General features: G+C 42.8%; 1 protein-coding gene and 1 pseudogene across 2 annotated transcripts; one reads left to right on the top strand and one right to left on the bottom strand.

Moving 5' to 3' along the window:
- Nucleotides 1-2,191: 2,191 nt before the first annotated feature.
- On the bottom strand, nt 2,192-10,646 carry LOC121749267 (annotated as a pseudogene).
- Nucleotides 10,647-11,290: 644 nt separating this feature from the next.
- On the top strand, nt 11,291-18,702 carry LOC121748656 (probable sucrose-phosphate synthase 1). Of its 2 annotated transcripts, XM_042143137.1 has the most exons (13): nt 11,291-11,666; nt 11,755-11,844; nt 12,800-13,041; nt 13,319-13,382; nt 13,471-14,169; nt 14,797-14,910; nt 15,123-15,254; nt 15,343-15,519; nt 16,438-16,491; nt 16,570-16,632; nt 16,749-17,678; nt 17,849-17,976; nt 18,263-18,702. In XM_042143137.1, exons 1-13 carry the CDS (start codon nt 11,484-11,486, stop codon nt 18,537-18,539), a joined length of 3,153 nt encoding a protein of 1,050 aa, XP_041999071.1. In that variant the 5' UTR covers nt 11,291-11,483; the 3' UTR covers nt 18,540-18,702. The 2 variants fall into 2 exon arrangements, with proteins under 2 accessions (XP_041999071.1, XP_041999072.1); XM_042143138.1 differs by lacking the exons at nt 11,291-11,666; nt 11,755-11,844 and having other exon boundaries at nt 12,901-13,041; nt 13,309-13,382.
- The last annotated feature ends 1,395 nt before the right edge of the window (nt 18,703-20,097 follow it).

Genomic DNA, 20,097 nt, shown 5'->3' on the forward strand with positions numbered 1-20,097 from the left:
AGGTACTTTAGTGACGAGCGGGTCTCAAATCCCCCCGGTACCTGTGAGAGGTGGATGGGGTCCGATGCCCGGGTACTACAACATGTACCCGTGGCAGCAGATGATGCCCGGGATGGCACTCGGGGGGAGTATGCCGGGGTGGACACCCGGGATGCAGATGATGCCGGGGTAGGGTCCCGGGATGCAGATGATGCCGGGAGGGGTACCGGCGACGCAAGGGACGCCGCGGGGGGTACCGGCGACGCAGGGGACGCCGGGGGGGAAACATCTATCACCCCAGTTTTGATTTTTCGACTGAATCTTCGCACACAACGACCCCAACGGAGCCGCAGTTCACACAATATGAGACTTTCTCCTTAGAGGAGTAGTGGATTGATCTTCTCGGTGTTCCGGAAACTCCCGTTCAAACAGGGGGAGTAGGGCGGGGTCGGGGCCCCGCAAAGAAGAAGGGCAAGGGGAAGGACAAGAGGGTCGACCAGTCGTCGCAGCCGGTCGAGGACGACCCCTCGGTGCGGAGGAAGTGGACGGACGCGGAGAACGTCGCGCTTTCCAAGGCGTGGGTGAGTGTCTGTGATGATCCTCTGACTTCGAACAATCAGAGGATCATCAACATGTGGGCCAAAATTGCTGCAGCCTACATGAGATTTTGCCCGGAGGGGAGGCCGCGCACCGGGGAGGAGTGCCGGAAGGGGTGGGACCGAATCAGGGCTGGGGTCTCCCGATTTTCGGGCTTGTACGCCAACGCCCTCCGCATGCAGAGCAGTGGCCAAACGGAGGATGACTGCAGGAGGATAGCGGAGAAAGCCTTCCCCCATCCCGGGTTGTATAAGGAGTTCACCTATTGGAACTGCTACGAGGTGCTGAACGACTTTGAGACATTCCGGGCAGGTGTCGACGCTGGCTGGCCGAAGAAGCAACGACTGAACTATACCGGTGATTACAGCGGCGGTTCCCACGACCTCCTGGAGGATGCACAGGAGTTCCCGTCCCCTCTCGCGTTTGCTCGCCGCACTCGCCCGGTTGGTCAAAGGCGGGTGCAATGGGAGGCCGGGGGGGGGGTCCCAGGAGGTACAGTCGACATCCCCCCTTGGCCAGTAGACAGAGGATCTCAAATTCTTCGCACGTCAACAAAAGGACGCTCAGATGGCCAAGACGTTAGCCGAATGGCGGGTGGCGACGGACCCCGAGGAGAAGAGTTTTCTTCACGCAATGCTCGTGAGCATGCGTGACGATTTGAGATCCGGGGGGGGGGCACCGGGGGGTTCCGGAGGATACGGAGGCGCCAGCGATGGTGACGGTGGCGAGGGGGCGACGGAGACGAGGAGTGAGGCGGGGGTCGTGTTTTTTTTAAAATAATGTAATTTTTTTTAAAATTAATGTATTTTTTTATTGTATTTTTTTAATTTAAATAATAGTATTGAATTTTCTCTTATCTGTGTCGTACTTTTAATTCCGTATTTTGTGTGATTGTCAATTATTTGTTTTATATAATTAGGGGTGATGTGGCTAGGCTATTGCTGGGCTATTTGCTTGTCCTGATGATGTGACATGATAATTTTTATTATTGATGATATGGCAGGAGAAGTTTGTGGCTGGGCTATTGCTGGACTATTGCCACTGGAGATGCCCTAGAAACAAGTCAATCTTGAAATGAAATTAGTTCCATCTTCCGGAAGAGTCATCACTTGCAAATGGATCAAGAGTCCTAAGTAAATTTCATAAGATGAACATCTGACCAATTACTCAATATTTTTCACAAATAAAATTAGCTCGTTGGAATATGAAAATCAATACATATATAGTTCCACATCCACATTATGACTTTTCAAAAGCCATGTAAATGAAAGTGTAATTTGCTTCCAAAGACAACTTATCCACAATATCAATACTCACTTCGTTCTTATTACTTGAAACACTTCTTTTTTAATATGCGATTTAAAAAAATTATGTTTAATAAATTAAAGACTAAAGTCCCAATTTGGTTTTGGTCCAAAACATTATCTTTTGAATTATTCGGTCCCTCACATTTGAAATCGGATCATATTTGGTCCATTTTGGACGGTTCCGTCAAATTTTTGACGGTTTTAATTTCCGAGTCACAAATCCGTCACTAATCCGTCACTAACTGGGAGAAACTGATCCGTCACTAATCCGTCACTAATCTAGAGAGAAACAAACAAATTAAAAACTCTTACTTGTAAAGAGTTTCAGCAGCATTTCCTTCCTTGGATATCACGAACTTGCTCTTGCTTCGTTGCGTCAGAAACGGACTGATCACTGAATACAGCAAACTGAAGTACCACGGCACGTTTATAAAAATCTGCACCACCAAATTCGAACTCCAATTACAAAAGAAGAAAAGGGGGGGGGATGTTGTGTATGGTGAGCGCATTTTTTGTTTGAAGAATCAGAATGAATGAATCATCACATCACCTTCTGATGGGGTACGTACTAAACATTACCAAAGAGTTCGGCCCCAGCCTACAGCTATCAGTTCGGCATTACCAAAGAGTTCGGCCCCAGCCTACAGCTCGGTAAAAGCCGACCAATCAAGCTCTACTCTCAGATCGGCAAAAGCTGCTCGGCAATAGTTCAGCAGTTCGGTCTCAGTATTCGACCGAACTGGGAGATAGTCAACTCATGCAGGATAGTGGACCAAACAGAGAGATAGTGGACTCATGCAGGATCTCATGCAGGATAGTGGACCAGACAAAGAGATAGTGGACCCATGCAGGATCTCCATGACCTCCACGACATCCACAACCATCATTAGTGGTGATGCAAGCCACGATCTTAGTTCAATGTATAAATAGAACTTAGATCAGATAGACAGAGGTCAAGTTCTCTAGAGATCAAATATCAGATAGCAAGTCTGTATTGTAAGCTGTAAACCAGATCAAGCAATACAACTCTGCCCTCCTTTCTTCCCGTGGACGTAGATTTACCTCAGTAAATCGAACCACGTAAATCTCTGTGTCGTGATCTATATTTACCAGCATTCATCACCATCAAAAACTCGCCCAACCATCACTGGCGCCGTCTGTGGGAAACAGAGAACCAAAACTGTGATAAAAGCGAGTTTTTGATCCTCTTCCACCAAAAAAAAATGCATACCAGATCGCGTAATACCCATACTTCCGTCCGTGAGGAATGTGAGGAAGCTAGTCCAGCAGCCCGTAGGCCTGGAAAGCAGCCTCGTGAGAAATCTGTCTCCAGTCCTCACGGTGAAGGAACAAGCCACTCCAGAAGTCGTCGCACCGAGTCTTCCCAGCAGCCCGATTTGAACGAGGCTGTCAAGTTGTTTTTGGCCGAGAAGCAGGATGAATTCTTAACATTCCTGCAAACAGGCCAAAAGCCAGAGACGAAAACAGTGGATTCTCCCTCCTCATCCAGACATGAAAGTCACTACCGCAGTAGTGCCGTGTCTTCCAGGAAGAAGAATCCTCAACCCCGACATGTTCCTGTTCCTCCTCGGTACCGGAATCACAGGAGAACTCCATCTCCTCCATACCGAAGAGATGTCGGGTTCGCCATGTACGGAGCATTGAAGACTCCGTTCTCGGACGATATCACCCGAACTCCCTTGCCACAGAACTACCGAACTCCGTCGATGACTTATGACGGGTTAGAGAATCCTCATGACTTCCTGGGACGCTATCAGTATAACATGGCGAACCAGGGTCTCAATGAGGTCCATATGTGCAAGCTGTTTCCCGAGCTGCTTATCGGGAACGCAAGAAGGTGGTTCGATAGCCTCCCCCAAGGCAGCATTAGATCTTACCGAGATCTAATGGATGCTTTCCACAGGAGGTTCTTTCAGAAAGCGGAAGCCCGAATCACTTCGGCTCAGCTGCTTTCTATACGTCAGGGTCGCGACGAAAAGATCAGCGACTTTATGACGAGATTCCACAAGGAATGCCTACAAGTAGATGATCTCAATGATCTACTTGTCATTTCGGCATTCCAAAATGGAATCCTGCCCGGAGCTCTCTACAGAAAGCTCGTGGAATGCAGTCCGCAAACAGCTCAAGAGATGTGGGACATTGCGGACCAGTTCTCCCGTGCCGATGAGGCAGACTGTCGCAAACGGTCTTTAGACAGCTCATCCCGAGGAGACAGGAGGAAGCCCGATCATAGCGATCAGGGACATCCTCGCCGAACTCCTTTTGGCGATCAGGGACATCCTCGCCGAACTCCTTTTGAAAGGCTTCAAAGGACTCCGGTGCAAGACCGATTGGGGCCACGTCTCAATCCTGAGAAGCCGCCCGCTCAGTTCGTACCATTGAACAAGTCGAGAGCGGAAATTTTCGAACTGCATTCCGATATGTTCGAAAAACCAAAGCGGATGACGAAATCGGCCGCGCGTCGACCTCAGGATCAATATTGCTCCTTCCATCAAGACCACGGTCACGATACCGAGGAGTGCCGACATTTGGCTGCAGGTATTGATGTTCTTGTGAAAGCAGGGACGTTAAAAAAATACCAAAGCAAGCAGCCGAAAAAGAACAAGAAACAGAGAGGTGCGAACTGCGCTCCTCAGGATCCGAAAAGGCAACAGGATCCCGAAGACGATGACGAGCCGCAATATGATGGAGTAATCCTGACTATTGACGCTCTCCCAGCCGGGAAGACTAAATCGTCCCTGAAGTCAGAGCGCAGAGGCTTCAATCGAGAGGAGCCAACGCATAAAAGACTGAAGCAGGACGAAGTGATTACATTTTCAGATGCAGATCCCGTCCCAGCCATCTCTCCTCATCAAGACGCTATTGTCATCCAAGCCGGAGTGGCAAACAAACTGATCCACAGAGTGTTTGTGGATACAGGAGCGTCAGTCAGCATTCTTTTTAAAGAATGTTTCGATAAACTAGAAGTGGATCCAGCTCGGCTCGGTCCGGCTCCACTTCCTCTGAAAAGTTTCGCCCAGGAGGATACCCGCCCTGAAGGTATTATCAGCCTTCCGATCACGGTGGGAAAAGCGCCTACAAGCTCCAGTACGATGATCGAATTCTTTGTGGTAAAAGCTCGGTCCCCGTACAACATCATCCTGGGAAGAGACTGGCTCAACGCAGTTCGGGCCGTTTGCTCTACTTATCACCTCACCATCAAGATCCCCACTAAAGGGGGGATAGCGGTCATCCGAGGTGATCAAAAGAGAGCAAAAGAGTGTCTGCAGATTGCGCTTAAAAGTGCCGAGCAATCAGATCGGCATCATCAAGCATAGCAATCACAGCAGCCGGAGTCAGAGGCAAGCGAAATGACCGAAGTCACACCAGAGCCGAACTCAATGATCGTTCAGTTATACGAAGATGATCCATCCAGAACGGTCAAGATCGGTTTCGCGGGAACGCCTCTACTCCGGGAAAAGACCATCCAGCTCCTCAAGGAGTACAAAGATGTCTTTGCATGGTCTCCGTTGGATATGACCGGAGTGCCCCCTGAGGTAATCACTCATCGGTTAAATATTGATCCTTCAGTCCGGCCTATAAAACAGAAGCAAAGACTCTTTGCGGCAGAAAGAAATCAAGTCATCCATGACGAAGTCCGCCAATTACTGAAAGCGGATGTATTATTCGAGGTGAAATATCCCTCTTGGGTGGCCAATCCTGTGATGATCAAGAAAAAAGAAGGAGGATGGCGGATGTGCATAGATTTTACCGATCTAAACAAGCACTGTCCTAAAGATTGCTATCCCCTTCCGAACATAGATAAAAAAGTAGAAGCTTTGATCGGCTTCGAAATTTTCTGTTTTCTTGATTTATACAAAGGCTACCACCAAGTCTTAATGGATGAGAATGATGCTCCAAAAACGGCTTTCATTACTGACTTCGGCATCTTTGCTTATAAAAAGATGCCGTTCGGTTTAAAGAATGCCGGAGCCACATATCAAAGGATGGTAGATAAGCTTTTTCGGCATTTGATCGGAAAAGAGGTTGAAGTGTATGTTGACGACATAGTCGTTAAAAGCAGAAGCACTTCGGAGTACGAAGACAATCTCAAGTCCACTCTCGACGTGCTCCGAAAAGCCAACCTCAAACTCAACCCCCAAAAATGTACCTTTTTGGTAGATTCGGGAAAGTTTCTAGGTTGTTGGGTTTCAAAGGAAGGACTCAGGGCAAATCCGCTAAAAGTTCAAGTTGTTCAGAACATGGCAATACCGAAGTCCATACATGATGTGCAAAGGCTAACTGGATGTCTAGCCGCACTGAATAGATTCCTTTCCCAAGCAGCCGAAAAGCAAATGCCATTCTTCAATGTGTTGAAAAAGGCACCAAAGTTTGAGTGGGGAGTCGAGCAGAAAAAGGCTTTTGACGAGCTCAAAAGTTATTTAGCCGAGCTTCCTATTCTCTCTGCTCCAACAGATGCCGAAGTGATATTCTTATACTTAGCGGCATCGGATCAGACCATTAGCGCGGTGCTTGTACGAGAAGAAGGCCTAAAGCAGCTTCCCATCTACTTTACAAGCCGAGCATTAAGAGGTCCAGAAACAAGGTATCAACCTCTGGAAAAAATTGCTCTGGCATTAGTAAATGCAGCAAGGAGACTGCGGCCATATTTCTATGCTCACAAGGTATGCGTCTTAACCGATCTTCCACTTCGGCAAGTTTTGACCAAGCCAGAAGCATCAGGCAGAATCGCCAAATGGGCCATAGAGTTGGGAGAACACTCAATCGAATACCTACCTCGGAAAGCCATCAAGGGACAAGCCTTGGCAGATTTTCTTGCAGAGGCAAAGTTCGATCAAGCAATCCCTGTCATTGCCGAACAGAAAAATTCTGCCAATACCGAACTAGCACAGCCCCTGGAATCCGAAGTAGAGCCACCGGATTGCTGGAGCGGATTCGTAGATGGAGCTTCGAATAAAACGGGAAGTGGAGCTGGTATTCTACTTATCGCTCCCGACGGACACGAGGTAACTTATTCACTTCGGTTCTTATTCCCAACCACTAATAACGAAGCCGAATACGAAGCTCTCCTTGCCGGACTCCAGCTAGCGCAAAGTCTATTTATCAAGTCTCTCAAAATCCATTGTGATTCACAAGTCATAGTGAATCACATGTTGGGTACAAGTGAAGCCCGTGATGAGAGGATGAGGAAATACTTGGACAAAGCGCAAAGCATTAGCCGAAGTTTCTCTTATTTTCGGATAATCCGCATTCCCAGAGCGGAAAACAGCCGAGCAGATACTTTAAGTAAGTTAGCCTCATATCCAAGTTCAAAGGTGGAGGAATTGATGCACCGAAGCATTGATGAAGCTGAGGTACATTCAGTAGCCAGCTCGCCGAACTGGATGACGCCGATCTTACAGTATCTAGATCAAGGACAAGTGCCCGAGGATAAGAGAGAAGCTCGGAAAATCACATGCCGAGCACTTCGGTACGAACTTCATGGAGGAGTCCTATACAGAAAGTCCTACCTTCAGCCGTTATTGCGATGTGTAGGGCCAGAAGAGACGGACTACATCCTTAGAGAAGTTCATGAAGGATCTTGCGGTAGCCACATCGGAGCTAGAGCTTTAGCTACAAAAGTTCTGAGATGGGGGTATTATTGGCCAACTTTGGTACAAGAAGCAGTGCAGCTCGTCAAAACATGTACGAAGTGCCAAATTCATGCAAATATCCCAAGGATGCCGCAGACCGATCTATACGCTATGCAAAGCCCTTGGCCTTTTATGCAATGGGGCATAGACATAGTAGGGCCACTACCACAAGCTCCTCGGCAAATGAAATTCCTTATCGTTGCCGTGGATTACTTTACAAAGTGGGTAGAGGCTGAACCATTAGCTACGATAACGAGCTCAAAGGCATTGGATTTCGTCTGGAAGAACATAGTGTGCCGATTTGGCATACCCCACATCCTCATTTCGGATAATGGGACTCAGTTCACCGACAAGACATTCAAGAATTGGTGCCAAGAGCTGAATATTCAACAGCGGTTCACTTCGGTCTCCCATCTACAAGCAAACGGACAAACGGAGGTAACAAACCGTATCTTGGTGAAAGGGTTAAAAGCTCGGTTAGAACAAGCCAAAGGACAATGGGTAGAAAATCTCCCTCAAGTCCTATGGTCCTACCGAACTACACCCAAAGCCTCCAACGGTGAAACTCCGTACAGTCTGGTGTACGGCACTGAAGCCGTGATTCCGGTTGAGATCGGCGTACCCAGTCCCCGAACTCTAAATTTCTCCTCAGAAATGAATGATGACGGACTGAGAGCCGAACTAGATCTGGCCGAAGAAAGAAGAGAATTGGCCTGCATAAAAGCAGCCAAGTACAAGGAGCAAGTAGCCCGGTATTATAACCAAAGGGTGAAAAAGCTGCAATTTCAAGTGGGAGATCTCGTCTTGAGAAACAACGAAGTAAGCCGAGCAGAAAAGCTGGGCAAACTCGAACCCACATGGGAAGGTCCATATCGGGTGTCAGAAGTCCTCGGCAAAGGGTCTTACAAATTGACTCACATGTCAGGAGAACAAGTACCCCGAACATGGCACATTTCCAACCTCAAGAAGTTCCATTTGTAAGAGACAGTCCGGTCAGTCAGTCTTGTGTCTAGTTCGGTCCTAGAGGTATGTGCTTTCTTTGTGCTTGTTCGTCCTTTTTTGTCTATGTGCGTTTGGTTTGTCTATGTGCGTTTGGTTTGTCTATGTGCGTTTTGTCTGTCTATGTGCGTGTCGTCTCTTACAAATGTTACTGAGGTATCTTGTTCTTTAAAGGCTGATCCCCTTCTTAGAACATATATAAGCCAACGATTGTGAGTCCAAGCTTCTAAGGAGGATACAAGACCACAATTCAGCTTAAGAAACAAGCAGTTCGTCTGAAACGAACTGCAACAAAGGGAAAGTCCGATCCACGCGATAAAACTCGCCGAATTAGGACAAGGGAAAGTCCGATCCACGCGATAAAACTCGCCGAATTAGGACAAGGGAAAGTCCGATCCACGCGATAAAACTCGCCGAATTAGGACACAAGCTTAGTCCGGTCAAAGAAATTTACTTCATAAGACCAAAGACGAGTCCGGTCAAAGAAGTTTACTTCATAAGACCAAAGACGAGTCCGGTCAAAGAAGTTTATTTCATAAGACCGAGGACCAAGTCCGGTCAAAGAAGTTTACTTCATAAGACCAAAGACGAGTCCGGTCAAAGAAGCTTACTTCATAAGACCGAGGACGAGTCCGGTCAAAGAACTTTACTTCATAAGACCGAGGACGAGCACGATGAAATTTTTTCGCCGAGCTGTAAATACGCAGTGTTAGAAGCGAAATAAAAATTTCATTTATCAGAATGCCGAAGTGACTCGCTTCGCCGAAGTGATTCACTTCGCTTTTCGGGGGGGGTAGTGATGGGGTACGTACTAAACATTACCAAAGAGTTCGGCCCCAGCCTACAGCTATCAGTTCGGCATTACCAAAGAGTTCGGCCCCAGCCTACAGCTCGGTAAAAGCCGACCAATCAAGCTCTACTCTCAGATCGGCAAAAGCTGCTCGGCAATAGTTCAGCAGTTCGGTCTCAGTATTCGACCGAACTGGGAGATAGTCAACTCATGCAGGATAGTGGACCAAACAGAGAGATAGTGGACTCATGCAGGATCTCATGCAGGATAGTGGACCAGACAAAGAGATAGTGGACCCATGCAGGATCTCCATGACCTCCACGACATCCACAACCATCATTAGTGGTGATGCAAGCCACGATCTTAGTTCAATGTATAAATAGAACTTAGATCAGATAGACAGAGGTCAAGTTCTCTAGAGATCAAATATCAGATAGCAAGTCTGTATTGTAAGCTGTAAACCAGATCAAGCAATACAACTCTGCCCTCCTTTCTTCCCGTGGACGTAGATTTACCTCAGTAAATCGAACCACGTAAATCTCTGTGTCGTGATCTATATTTACCAGCATTCATCACCATCAAAAACTCGCCCAACCATCACATTCCTAGCAACCATTTCGGGGTAATTATCCTGAAATAGAGAGAGAATGTGATTTGAAGTAGCTCTGAGCTCTCTCTTGGGCATATCTTTAAGATCCGTGATTTGAATAATGGAATTCACGCCGCCTGGTTTGAAATGGAAAGCTTAATCTCTCGCTCGAGAATCTGGACTCTCCACCTCAAAAACTTCTTCAATTTCTCCTCATCTCCAAAAACCTTCTCATGCATCTCCTTATATTTGAAAACCCCATAGGCATTATAACAAACAGGATGCCCGCACTGGTCGAAACCGTCCATATACGCGACGGAGCCTCCGAGCTCCTTAAGCCCCAAATCCTCCTCCAAAATGGCGTCGTCGTCGAACTCCTTCCGCTAGTTGAGGCACTTCACCGGCATGTTGAGGGCGTCCTGCACCCTGAAATCCCTAGCGCGGAGGAATTTGAGGAGGACGACGTCGGCATTGCCTAGGAGAGGAATGCCCCACATGGAATCAGCGCCGCGGGAGGCCGTGAGCTTGTCCTTGAGCTCTTTGAGGGCTTTGCGCTCGGAGTTTTTGAGGTGGGAGATGAAGTAGGTGTCTTCTTTGAAGGAGGGGGAGCGGAGAGAGGCGACGAAGCTCTTCTTGGCGGGTTTTGGGGAGGAATTGGGAGTGTGGGTTTGTTTGAGGGAGGTAGGAGATGCGGCGGTTTCCATTTTTTCTTTTTTCTTTTGGGAGGAGAAATGGAGAGGGGTTTTTGGGAGAGAGTGTGTGTTTTGTGACGAATTTGTTACGGATTTGTGACGGATCAGTTTCTCCCCGTTAGTGACGGATTTGTATCCCGGTAATTAAAACTGTCAAAAATTTGACGGAACCGTCCAAAATGGACCAAATGTGACCCGATTTCAAATGTGAGGGACCGAATAATTCAAAAGATAATGTTTTGGACCAAAATAAAAAACGCAATATGTTAAGGACCAAATTGAGACTTTAGTCTAAATTAAATAAAAATAAAATTAAATAAAAAAATGAATAAAATAAGAGATGAAAGGATGCCATGAAAAATGACTTAAATAACTTTCGAAAAATCGAAAATGAAATAGTGCGACTCAATTAAATCCAAAATAAAAAGGAGGTTGATGACTGTTGATTATTTTTGAAATGTGTCAATCGACCTTAGAAAGCCGACCAATATGACTGCACTTTCACTGGACAAAACCACGTTGCTTTCTCTTATTTCCAAATATAGCTATGCATTTTCGTATAATATCTTATACCTCTATTTTATAATCATAAAATTATGCTTTACTACTAAAACCAGTATAAAATAAAATTAAACTAACTTAGTTTCCTCTATTTTAGAAAATGTATAATCCCAAAACGAAACGTAACAGCCGAGTCATCTCTCTTTCTCTCTCTTTCAATATTCCCAGAATCTTTCACTTTCTCTCTCTACAATTTATATTTATTTCAGTCACTCACTCACTCACCACCTCCAGAAACATCCTCCCCCATCTCTCTGTACACTGATCATCATCATCATTCATCAATTCCGAAAACAAAGCAGAAGTGATAGATCGATGGCGGGAAATGATTGGATAAACAGCTACTTGGAAGCGATTCTAGATGTTGGCCCCGGCATCGACGAAGCAAAGTCGTCCCTTCTGCTGCGGGAGAGGGGGAGGTTCAGCCCTACCAGATACTTCGTCGAGGAGGTCATTACCGGATTCGATGAGACCGACTTCCACCGCACATGGCTCCGAGTATGTTACTACTAATTCTCACTGCGATTTTGCTCTCCCACTCTGCAAATGTGTATATGCGTTTGATGCGTAATGTGCGGATTTGTAGGCGCAGGCGACGCGGAGTCCGCAGGAGAGGAATACGAGGCTGGAGAACATGTGCTGGCGGATTTGGAATTTGGCTCGCCAGAAAAAGCAGGTCCTTTTTTTTCTTTCCTTTTTCTGCTTTTCAATAATGAATTAATGTTGATTAGGAGCTATTTACGGTGATCACTTTTTACTTTTTTTTCCCTTTCTGTTTATGTTTGGAAGCATGAATTATGTTTTTTTTCCACTGTATAATTTTTGTTTGGAAGCATGAAATTGATGCTAAATCTGTAGTAATGCAAGCTAGTTAGTTCAAAATTATTAGCTATTTAGTTCGTTGCTGCTTAATATCATAGTGAAATAAAAGTACGATTAGCTATAATGTACACTAAGAGAATAATGCAAGTATGAAGGTAATCAGAACAGAGTTTAGTTGCAATGCTAGTGTCCATGTGGCATAAATTGGAAAAAATTCTGTCTATTTATTTCATGTGCCATGGTTAGCATGCTTCAACATTGCTATTTTAGCTTCTTGTTCAAAAGCTTATTGTGAGTTTGTGACCATGTACCGTAGCTTCATATCACTATTGTCTCCGAATTTCACTGTGAAATAGGCGATCACTGAGGGAAATATTATAGACTCAAACTGCTATGGCTGCTATCTTTTGCAGGATTACTACGTATATGTCTTGGACATTAATTATCCGTGTTTACATATTTGTTTATTGTAGTTGGATCCTGAAACTTATAACCGGGCGTTTTACTTACTATAAACAGTTATCAGACTAAAGTATGAGGTGGTGAATTATCTCAATTGTAGTGTAGTTTCTTAGATGCTCCATAATCAATACTTGATGATTTCTGGAAATTTTCTCCCCATTAGGTTTATTAGTTCTTAGCAGTTATGCGTGTTATTTTCATGTTTGCTTTGAAGTCAAATATAGGGCATAATCATGCCAAACAGATATAGGCATGGATCTGTTCATCACTAGTAGATACTCTTCTGTTATAAGGCCAAATTTGATGTTGTGCATAAAACCCCTCTTAAAAGTAATTATTGTTTTTAGCTCGAAGGGGAGGAGGCACAGAGAAGGAACAAACGGCGGCTTGAGCGAGAACGAGGTCGGAGAGAAGCAGTTGCTGATATGTCTGAGGACCTATCTGAGGGAGAGAAAGGGGATGTAGTTAGTGACCTTTCATCTCATGGTGAAACCAATAAAGCCCGGCTGCCTAGAATCAGTTCAGTTGAAACCATGGAGGCCTGGGCTAGTCAACAGAAGGGGAAAAAGTTGTACATTGTATTGATTAGGTATGGTTTATGTTTTCTATTGGGATGAGAATAATTAATATAAATGTTATTATGCGTTGAGTAATTTATTCCACTTCCATGCTCTCCTATTCAATTGTCAATCATATGTACATTCTGGTACCACCCAGTGTGAAGTTCAAGTCAGCAAATTTATTGAATGAGAGCTTTCTATATTTTGGGGCATGCAAGTTTCATTATCTAATGCCTTTCCTCAAATTATTGTAAAAAACAATTTTGTACTTAGTTGCATGCTTTCTTGACAACTAGACTCTTGCAGCCTTCATGGTTTGATACGTGGTGAAAACATGGAGCTTGGCCGTGATTCTGATACTGGTGGCCAGGTACCGGCTGATCCTGCTGAACTTGTTCTCATTGATATTTGTTGAAGTTCTGTCTGGTAAGGATGATCATCTTCAATGTTTTTTTCAGGTAAAGTATGTTGTTGAACTGGCAAGAGCTCTAGGTTCAATGCCAGGTGTATATCGCGTTGATCTACTAACTAGACAAGTTTCATCTCCGGAAGTAGACTGGAGTTACGGTGAACCCACAGAGATGCTGCCACCAAGAAATTCTGAGGGTTTGATGGATGAGATGGGAGAGAGTAGTGGTGCTTATATAGTTCGGGTCCCTTTTGGGCCAAAAGATAAATATATACAAAAAGAGCTACTATGGCCATACATCCCTGAATTTGTAGATGGTGCTCTTAACCATATTATTCAGATGTCAAAAGTTCTTGGTGAGCAAATTGGAAATGGACATCCAGTTTGGCCTGTAGCTATCCATGGTCACTATGCTGATGCAGGTGACTCCGCTGCCCTTTTGTCTGGTGCCCTGAATGTTCCCATGCTTTTTACGGGACATTCATTAGGCCGTGATAAACTGGAACAACTTCTGAGACAAGGCCGACTATCGAGAGATGAGATCAATTCTACTTATAAAATTATGCGAAGAATAGAGGCTGAAGAGTTATCCCTCGATGCCTCTGAAATAGTTATTACTAGCACCAGACAGGAGATAGAGGAGCAGTGGCGATTATATGATGGTTTTGACCCCATATTAGAGCGCAAGTTACGAGCCAGGATTAAGCGTGATGTGAACTGCTATGGAAGGTTCATGCCTCGCATGGTTGTAAGTACATTTTAGTATTTCAGAGATGAAGTGGACTAGATTTCATCATTTTAATTTCATATGTTAGTGATTAAAGCTGAGAATTACTTAGCTCTGCAGCTTTGTTTTCATATTTCTTCTTGGAACATATTGCATAGGCTGTTGTATAAAGCTGCAAATGTGTTTGCTTGCTGGATTTTTCTTTGATTCAGATCTGCCACAGATTTATTGTGCACAACTCAATGTGGATTTCACTGACAAAACTGCCAGAGGCGGTTTTTGCATTCCTCTTTCAAAATGATTCCACCTCCAACTTCTAAAAAAAAGAAAAGAAACTGCTTTCTTGCTTTAATCATTAAACATGCTGCTACCAAGTATCTTGCTTTCTGTTACTGATCTGAACTACATCATATGTCTCAATTTTGATGAAAATATTTCACGCTCTAGTTTTGCTTCAGTCATGACAATTTTTAGAAACCAGTCTCTCTCCTTAAGCTTGAGAAAACTTCTAATGATTTATTCCCCTTCATCATATGTTGCTATATTTTCAGAACTTCGTCAATGAATATAAAGCTGCTTTTTCTGCACCGCAGTTGGAGGTATATCTTATTACTGGTTCTGTTACACTTAGTGAATATATTATTTCAGGTAATCCCACCTGGAATGGAATTTCATTACATTATTCCACATGATGGAGACATGGATGCTGAACCTGAACCAGACGAAGATGGAAAGTCTCCGGATCCACCAATCTGGACTGAGGTTAGACAGATAATCCATGGACTAAACCAGTAATATGGCAAGACCTTTTCTACTGATTCTATTGCTAACTACATGTGAAATATGTTAACTAACCCCTTTCCTTACTTATAGTTGTTTCTAAGTTCTGTCAAGTGTCTAGTAGATAATTAAGTTTCTATGAGAAAGTTTAAGAGTGTACTCGGTTAATGAAGGATTGTATCTATGGGACACAGATAATGCGTTTCTTTTCAAACCCAAGGAAGCCTATGATTCTTGCACTCGCCAGGCCAGATCCAAAGAAAAATCTGACAACCTTAGTGAAAGCATTTGGGGAGTGCAGACCTTTAAGGGAGCTTGCTAATCTTGTAAGTAACAAATACTTGGATTGGTGAATGCTTTCTCATCTGATTACTACACTCTTGTTTTACATTTACTAATTTTCTGTCTTTGCAGACTTTAATAATGGGAAGTCGTGATAATATTGATGAAATGTCAGGCCCAAATGCTTCTGTTCTTCTGTCAATTCTTAAGCTGATTGATAAGTACGATCTCTATGGGCAAGTAGCATATCCTAAACACCACAAGCAGTCAGATGTTCCTGACATCTATCGTCTAGCAGCAAAGACCAAGGTACCCTCACATTTCTTGGTTTCGAGCTGATTACCCACGCGAAGCAAACATTATTGTTTATTAGAGTCAGTAGCTTCCAGATTTAGTGTTTTCAGTACCACTGGTCCTAAAACTGATTTTTAGAATTGCAACAAGGTTCTAATTCCTTTTTGTGCTTCTTAGCAAGTAGTTCAACCTAGTAGATTTGCGTTTCTTGGAAGTGTCTCTCATGAGTGAAATGTCTTTGTTCGAGATGTTGCAGATATCTTGAGTAGTATATATTTTCCCAAAGAAAAATTTACATTTCAGAATATTCTCTACATAACATCTTGCTATTTTATACAATCACATTTGAGAAAGTCGGTGTAACTTTTTCTATACTGAAATAACTAATTCAGCCCTTCAATGTGAATTCATAGAAGGGGGCGGATGTGTTTTGGATCTTTCCGCACTTGACTCGTCTACAATCTCTAAAAACCATGGAATGATGTTATACTGGGAAGAGAATGAAATAAAACTTTACACCTTATGGAAGAGATAGAAGTAAGAATTTGAAACCCTTTATTAGACGAGCACCGATGACTTGCATGCATGAGCTATATGGTTAACCGTGCAAAAAGGGTGAAGGAATTTATGCTTGTCAGTATATGAAAAAAGGTAACAAAAATGAAAAGTCGTCAAAAGATGCAAAACAATGGAAAACTGGAAATTGAAATCTCAGTCTTTCAATAATGTTTAGGAATCAGGACCTTGGGGGTTTTGTTTTTCTTATGTTTGTGAAACTGCTCCTTAATGTTATGTTACAACTTGATTGTTATCTATTTTCTTGTATTCCCTTGGTGTTTCCTCGGACACAACTTTTCTGATGTCCTTTATTTGGTTTTTACGAAACACTGTTATAGACTTATAGTTAAAGCCTAAGCGTATTACATTTGACAGGGGGTTTTCATAAATCCAGCTTTCATCGAACCTTTTGGGCTTACACTGATTGAGGTATCCCTTGTAATTCCAATTTTTTAAGCCTTGACACATACAATTTTCTGTTGGTCACGAATGTGATTTCTGTAACAGGCTGCGGCTCATGGTTTACCTATTGTTGCAACAAAAAATGGTGGCCCTGTTGACATAGATAGGGTATTTTACTTTCTTCTGACAGTACTCTTTCTATAAGGACTCTTTCTATAAGGATTCATGGGACATAATTTTTCTTTTAGAGATTATATATAATTGGTTACGTTTACTGGTTGTAGGTACTGGACAACAGTATCCTTGTCGATCCCCATGATCAGCAAGCTATAGCCGATGCTCTTTTGAAGCTGGTTGCTGATAAGCATCTCTGGGCTAAATGTCGAGCAAATGGATTGAAGAATATTCATCTTTTCTCATGGCCTGAACATTGTAAAACGTATCTCTCCAAAATCGCAAGTTGCAAACCGAGGAAACCTCGCTGGCTGCAGAACAAAAATGACGGCAGTGATGATGAAAGTTCTGAGTCAGATTCACCAAGTGACTCGTTGAGGGACATACATGACATATCGTTGAACTTAAAATTCTCATTTGATGGAAGTAAGGACATCCGAGAAAATATTGATGGTTCCTTAGACTCGGGAGATCAAAGGAGCAAGATAGAAAATGCTATGCAAACATGGTCGAAGGGTATGGCAAAGAGTGCTCAGAAATCTGGTTCTACTACTGAAAAAGGAGATCAGAAGTTCCCTTCACTTAGGAGGAGGAAACACATTTTTGTTATTGCTGTGGACTCTGATGGAAGTTCTGGTTTTGCTGAAACAGTTAGGAAGATCTTTGAGGTCTTAGAGACAGAAAGGACCGAAGGCTCAGTGGGATTTATATTAGCAACATCACTCAACATTAGAGAAATACGTGCCTTTCTGGAATCCGAAGGACTGAAACCTACTGACTTTGACTCGTTCATTTGCAACAGTGGTGGTGATCTTTACTATTCATCTATTCATTCAGAAGACAGCCCGTTTGTTGTGGACTTATATTATCATTCACATATTGAGTACCGCTGGGGCGGTGAGGGTTTAAGAAAGACATTAGTACGTTGGGCAGCTTCTATAACTGATAAAAAAGGAGAGAAGGAAGAACACATTGTTGTTGAAGATGAAGAAACTTCAGCTGACTACTGCTACTCATTTAAAGTTCAGAAACCTGGAGTGGTAAAGTCCTCATTACTTCACACATTTCATCCTTTGAGTATTGAGGCCTATCACATTTCAAGCTTGAAATATTAGTTTTTATTTAGCATTTTTTTATTGGCTTGTTCTGCTTGCCTTACCTATGTATCAATGATTAGCATCATGCTACTTGATAACTTCTTGTTTTGCAGATCCCTCCTGTGAGGGAGGTGAGAAAGCTGATGAGAATCCAGGCATTACGCTGTAATGTTATCTATTGTCAAAATGGAAGCAAGATAAACGTAGTCCCGGTCCTGGCGTCTCGTTCCCAAGCTCTAAGGTAAACATTAATATCGATAAATTTTCTTGTCATGCCTTTTTATCCAAATATTGTGAGACAGAATAATATCAGCCTAGGTGTGTAATCTTTTGCCTAAAGTTGAAAACTGATTAATATCTAAATGTCCCATCTTCATTTTGAGATGAAAAGACAGCATATTAACCTAAAGCGGTCATTATGATACGTCCTTCGTGCATCACACATTTGAATATAGGCATGCTCAATCTCATTCTCAACTAGTAAGGGAAATGAGGCGGTAAATCATTATAGGGAACTTGTTGTTCAGGTATTTGTATCTCCGGTGGGGTATGGACTTGTCGAAAGTGGTGGTCTTTGTTGGGGAAAGTGGAGACACCGACTATGAAGGCTTGCTCGGCGGCATCCACAAGTCTGTCGTATTGAGTGGCGTCTGCAGCAGCGCTAGTAGCCTCCATGCCAATCGGAGCTACCCGCTTGCTGACGTTATATGTAATGACAGCCCCAATATCGTCCGAACCTCCCAAGGATGCAGTAGCTCAGATCTCCGTGCTCAAATGGAAGAACTAGGGATCTTCAAGGGGTAGCTTCTTTTTCCTTGAGGTCTGAGCTACTGCATCCTTGGAAGAACAAAGTCATACACCGTATCATACGTTGTGTGACTTTGTTCTTTATGTATTTGACTACTTTTATGTAAAAATTTTTGGATGTTCTGATCAAATTTAAATAAAAGTTCGTGATTTTTCTATACATGCATAAATTTTAACATAGCTCATCTCCCACTGACACGTTGAACTTTTAACAATGAAGCCCTTTTATTAAAGTAGATCTAGCATGAAATAATGTGCCATATATATCTTTATGTAACTTAGCTAAGAAATCTATATGTCTATATCTATATTGGGATATATATAGGGATGTATTAATAGGATAATCCTTTTTAGTGTAACACCATATCATCATTTTAGGCCGTTAGATATAAAGATTATGTGATTCTCAAAGTGTCATGTGACAACATATTTTAATTAAACTGAAACATAAAAAAACGATGAAGGACAAAATCGGTATTCTTTATTTTCAATCTGTTACCAGATTGCAGTGTTACTTTATGAATATTGCAATGTTATGCGATTGCACTATTCGTAATAGTTTTTTATCTTACCAGATTGCAGTATTACTCTACGAATATTGCAGTATTACCAAGTAATGTTTGCAGTTTACATATTACCAAATTCGTTTTTGATTTAAATTTTTGGGAATTAACTAAAATACCCACGCTTGCAATATCCAACACATAAGATTGCAATCCGAACTCTGTTTCATCAATTTAATCCTAGGTGTCATCTTATAGATCTAAAGGCTAAGATTAGTGTTTGTCACATTAAACATGGCGTCACCTTAATGCTCCCGATCTATATATCTATATCTAAATACATATATAAAGCTAGAGTTTTGGCTGGCCAAATTTTGCTGCCATTTTTTTAGCAGATCATATTAGTAAGGGGTGTTTGGTAGCTGAGATGTGATAACTTAGTTTATGATAATTTATCATCAATCTGACAGAGTAGAAAATGAGGTAATTCTTTTATATGTTTGGACTAAAGATAAAAGACTAAAGTCTCAAAATGGTCTCTAACATTTGGTATTTTTTTTATTTTGGTCAAAAACATTATCTTTTGAATTATTCGATCCCTCACATTTGAAATCGGACCACATTTAGTCCTAAATTGACGGAATGGTTAAAATGTGACGGTCAACGCAATTTAAATCAATTTTGACCAGATTAAGATTTATAACTATGTTTTATTAAGGGCTAATACCTAATTAACCTAAAACTTAAAAATGCAAAATAAGTTAAAATATAAAACCTGCAAATAAAAAATAAAATAAAAATGTTCGACTGAGATGCGAAGCGACGCAACCTTCATCCACACTTCGAACAAACTCTTCCTTCTCTAAACTCTTCACAACATTCGAATAGATTAGGGTTCTTTTTGCACATAAATTCCAATCGACACTTGGAACCCTAGATTATGGTTCAGGAGGTGCTGTTGATGATTCTGGAACCTGTTTTTGAGCCGCGATTTTCTGCAAAATCCCATGCTTTCCGCCCAGGTAGGAACCCTCACACGGTTATTATAACAA

This window comes from Salvia splendens, chromosome 9 (genome assembly GCF_004379255.2).
Source record: "Salvia splendens isolate huo1 chromosome 9, SspV2, whole genome shotgun sequence".
NCBI classification, from domain to species: Eukaryota; Viridiplantae; Streptophyta; class Magnoliopsida; order Lamiales; family Lamiaceae; genus Salvia; species Salvia splendens.